Here is a 4,771-nt window from a genome sequence, read left to right as displayed (position 1 = left end):
TAATGAGAAAAAAGAGAAAAGGTAGACAAAAAATATAGGAGGATGTTCTTCAAATGAACAATTCACTAATAGAGTTGATAAATTTTAAGGGCATGCTATCGGTTTTGAAAACGCCTCATCTTATTGTTATCCAAACTATCACAACATTGCCATTCAAAAAATTGCGACATTTTAGTTTACTCAAAAAGATTTGGATAAAGTCTTTTGTTTTTGTTGTACATTCCTCTTAAATAAATAAAAAAGTAGAACAGTATGATTTTTCATATTTGCATTGCTTTGCTAATTGTTACAATGCATGCAATTGGTAAATTGATGTCTCCTTTCATATAATGCTCTAATAAAATTTCATTTCCCCCAGTTTACCACCTCCATTTATCTACTAAGTACAACATAATTTTGCTAATTTTTTGTTTTTCATTGAAGTTCCATTTTTCTCCTCCCATGAAGAAAAATGTCTGAGGTCATTAAAATCGACAGAAATGCCCTCAAGTAAACCCAATAAACAATGTAATTAATCAACCCAACTTTTTTTAACTGCTAATAGCTGGAGTAGTACTAGCACCCATCTGAATCTGGCCATTATCGTCACCATTCTTCTCAATCTTCTTCATTTCCTTCAACTCTCTCGCAGTCTTTCTCCACTTCCAGAAAGTTCCAAACAATACTTCCATGTCTTCTAAAGTCCTCCCTTGAGTTTCCGGCATCAATGTAAAGAAAAACACCCACGCCAACGCAGCTAATCCAGCATACAAAAAGAATGCCCCTCCAATAGTTATTTTCTTTTGCAGGGACAAAAACGTCATTGACACAACCCCACTTGTTACCCTGTTCACTGCTACACCTAAACTACATCCAGTTGCTCTTAACCTTAACGGGAAAATCTCCGAACTATAAACCCACGTTATGGGACCCATTCCTATTGAGAAAAGTGCCACGTAAGCTAACACCATTGTTATAGAAAGTGCTATTGCCCAAACTAACTTTTGTTCTGATTGGTCGATGATTGTGAGTCCAGTAGCCAGTAGCATTAACGATAAAACCATTCCTGAGATACTTGTTAAGAGTAACGGTCTGCGACCAGATTTGTCAAGCATAAATGTGGCTACTAAGATGAATATTGTTTTGACGAATCCAACGGCTATGGTGCATAGTAATTGGTCGTGATCGGCATGGATACCGGCCTTTTTGAATATTCTTGGACTGTATAAAACGACGGCGTCTATTCCACTTGCTTGCTGAAAAAAATGGATTCCAACGCCGGTGATTAAAATGTGTCGGATAGCTGGTGTTGGAGAGAAGATTAATTCCTTCCATACGCTGTCGCCTTTGGGGCGTTTTGGTACCTGGAAAAAATAATTTAAAGTTGTAAAAGCGTTAGGATTTTTATATATAGTCAAATTTATACGGAGATAGTGATAGATTTTTTAGTTTTGAGTTAAAATAGATTAAAACTAATTTTTTTTGATTAAACAAGAAAATATTTGCCTAGATATAATAATAACTGCGTAATTGTTCATGATGCGAGATAATAATTAGGAATTAACTCGTAATTGTTCATGATGCGAGATATTAAATAACTTATTCTTTAAATATTTTAAATTATTAATTTTTATTCGTATGTAGGGGGCGGAGCCGAAGCGGGGGGCTATAATACTTTTTATGTTTATATATGTAAATTATTTTTTATGTATATATAGTAGATGTTAAAAATTGTATGTCTTTCATATTAATTTATATGCTCTTTAAATATTTTAAATTATTAATCATTGTGACTTATAGTACTTTTATGTAGATTCTATATGTAAATTATTTTTCCAAGGATTTAAAAATTGTATGTCCGAATTTATAGTCACAATAAAGAAATTTGACTCTCGAAATTCAAATTATATCACATAAATTGAGACAAAGAGAGTATTATAAATAGAGATGTTAGCTATTTTCACAAAATGGATATTATAGAGTGCATTCAGGTATTCATAGAGCTTATGAATAAAATATTTTGTTTCAATACCTGGACGATGTCGTCATTGCAGTGTTCGGATATGCCGGCGGCTTCTTTGATATCGGCGAGTCTCAATTGAGCTTCTTCTAAGGAATCTGATGTTTTGTTTAAAACTTTTCTTGCATCGCCGAGTCGACCCTGCATCACGAGCCAACGCGGTGACTCGGGCATGGCGAGTACACTCACGGCTAGGAGTACTGATGGGACTGCTCCGATTCCAAGCATGAATCGCCAACTCAAGTGAGTTGGAAGTTTTGAGAATGCGAAGTTAGATACATATCCCAGCAATATACCTGTCATTAACAAAATTAACCGCAAAATTAACAGTGTGTTAGAATAATGTGTTTTTTAGCACAGTAAATATAATTTAATTCCGTTCAAACAAGCAGTCACATTCAAAATTTAGAGAAAATCCATTATGGTTACGTTTTCTCTTCATTTTAAGTGTTGAATAAAATGACTCGGTACCTTTGTCATTAGCAATATTTCTTTGACTAGTCTTAAGAGGGAACAATTTTATTCATTTATATGGATATCTTATAAAATGTCTACTGTCACCTTAGTGTTATGTCAATAACTTAGACTAATTACAATAACTTGTCACACTTTTATTTGACTATTTGAATTTCACTCCTATTAGATATTATCATGATGTCTTTATGTGACCAACCAGGACCCTATTACATCAAGCCAGAAATCTAAAATAGAAAAATCTCTCCCGAGTCTTAACGTAAAGAAATTAAACGCTTACTAAATAAATAATTATTCACACTATAAAATTATTTAAAAGAAAACTTATAGTAAATTAAAATTGAGTTGGTGAATTGCACGTAATATATTCATTACAACTGACTAAAGTACAAATTATTTTAAGGATATTAATTATAATTTGATCGATTTGCATACACAAAAAAAAAAAATACTGGAATAGGAAAGCTGGTCTTTGTCTTTGCCTTCAGGGATTCTACTGTCAAATTATATACTCCTATATTTTTCTCTTTCGTATCAATAATGATACGTAAGATAATGTTGTTTGTCATTATTGTTGGTCAGGCTCGTGCCTTCACGAGAGAAAACGACAACTCAACGTTAAACTCAAAGCCCCACGATGTAGAGACCAAGCAAGAGCTAATTACTAAAAAGTTTAGGTCATATTTGTTGTTAATTAAAAAAAATCACATTGTTAATTATTATATTTTTAAGATTACCAATCTCACTTTTTATTAAAGTTTATCATAAATATATATTATGAGTGACATGATAGTGTAAAAGAATTATTTGTACGGCGAGTAAGACGTACCTCCATTGATGAACACTTCGGGGAAGGAAGTAAGAAAACCACGAGAAGATGCCGGCGAAACTTCGGCAGTGTAAACCGGTGCAACCATGAGAGCGTACCCAACTCCGACTCCGGCGACGAATCGACCTACCATGAGAAAGGCATAAGTGGTAGCGAACCCCATCAGAAGAGCTCCGGCAAAGAAGATCGCGGCGGCCACCACCATAGTGTAACGGCGGCCAATCCAGTCGGATGTCGGGCCGGCAGCGACGGAACCAAAGAGAGAGTAGACATTGAGGATTCCTACTAGAATCTCCACTTTGGTATCGCTAATATGGAGGTCTTTTTGTATGTAGATGATTGCTCCACTCATTACTCCAATATCTGCATGGACCAAAAAAATTAAATAGCTATAACATGAGGTTCTTATTCAAGATAATGGTCTTGTATCAGAATGAAATTTAAACAAGATAAATTTAACATTTAATATTTTTAGTTTTGACCTCATTATATTTCTGAAATTATGAATTTATAAGTCAATATTTATCAAACTTATAGTAATATTTTTTGAATATATATGTTTCGTACCAAAGGTTGTATCTTCCTTTCGCCCATAAATAAAGGCCGCTTGAAATGTTTATTTTCATGTAAGCAAAGCTTATCTCCTCTTGTTTTTTTACCCAGATAATGCATATAACTTAAATTCTTTCTTTTAATATATTTTACGGCACAATTGTGCTTTTAAAGTTTTCACAGAAATATATTTTCCTTCATGTTTTCACATATAACTATATATACTTAAAAAGGGAGATAAGAAAATGGAAGAAAAGGGTTGTTATATGAAGTTTTAAACAACTTCCATAACATGTTGAACGCAAAAATTAAGAGTATCTTTCTTACAAAATTCATAATTAATAAACAGTAATTAACAAGCATGTTATAGAAGGACAAGTGTAAGTGTAAGAACCGCAAGATAGACGAGAAGGGAGAAAATTGTTACCATAACCAAGCAAGATTGAAGCCAAAGAAGCTAGAAAAGAACAAGCAATTGCATATTTGTTTGTTTTTGGTTTCTTTGGAGGATCAAAATCCTGAATACTAGCAATCTGGGCTACTTGGCCATTATTAGTGGCTAGTTTTTCGTCCGCCATGATTGGGAGAGAAAAATAGCTACAGAGAGAAGGTATTTATCGTAGAGAAAGTCACCCAAGAGTGTATGGTCTTCATCTTGTGTTTATCACACAGCTTTATTTATATAGAAGAAAAGGGCCCCTAATATTGACCCAATGTAATAAATAATTGAGCTCCTGGGGTCCATTTTAATTTTGTTATTTATTGGATCTTTTACTTGACTCGTTGTTCTGATGTGGACATTTTTTCTCACATTTAAATCCAACAAGCTCATTACATATTGCTTGTTTTTCTGATGCCGACATCTAGTTTCATGGCCGGTATACACTAAACCACGTCTCAATGACAGAGTGAATCTA

The 4,771-nt window shown here is 33.7% G+C and overlaps 1 protein-coding gene across 1 annotated transcript; it reads right to left on the bottom strand.

Annotated features, from left to right (window-relative positions):
- Positions 1-253: 253 nt before the first annotated feature.
- Positions 254-4,518, bottom strand: LOC132064996 (polyol transporter 5). Its single transcript, XM_059458204.1, has 4 exons — positions 4,282-4,518; positions 3,303-3,665; positions 2,012-2,295; positions 254-1,343 (listed from the first exon to the last, which is right to left on the bottom strand). The coding sequence occupies exons 1-4, from the start codon at positions 4,430-4,432 to the stop codon at positions 531-533; spliced, it is 1,611 nt and encodes a 536-aa protein (XP_059314187.1). The 5' UTR covers positions 4,433-4,518; the 3' UTR covers positions 254-530.
- Between the last annotated feature and the right edge of the window lie 253 nt (positions 4,519-4,771).

Source organism: Lycium ferocissimum, chromosome 7 (assembly GCF_029784015.1).
Source record: "Lycium ferocissimum isolate CSIRO_LF1 chromosome 7, AGI_CSIRO_Lferr_CH_V1, whole genome shotgun sequence".
In the NCBI taxonomy this organism is placed as follows: Eukaryota; Viridiplantae; Streptophyta; class Magnoliopsida; order Solanales; family Solanaceae; genus Lycium; species Lycium ferocissimum.
The sequence above is the reverse complement of the archived record's forward strand: the minus strand, read 5'-3'. Positions and strand labels throughout refer to the sequence as shown.

Excerpts from the sequence above, each read along its gene's own strand:
- LOC132064996 (XM_059458204.1), bottom strand. The coding sequence starts at position 4,432 with ATGGCGGACGAAAAACTAGCCACTAATAATGGCCAAGTAGCCCAGATT. Across the intron at positions 3,666-4,281 it reads TTCAATCTTGCTTGGTTATG|ATATTGGAGTAATGAGTGGA; the intron begins GTAACAATTTTC and ends TGGTCCATGCAG. Across the intron at positions 1,344-2,011 it reads GCAATGACGACATCGTCCAG|GTACCAAAACGCCCCAAAGG; the intron begins GTATTGAAACAA and ends TATTTTTTCCAG.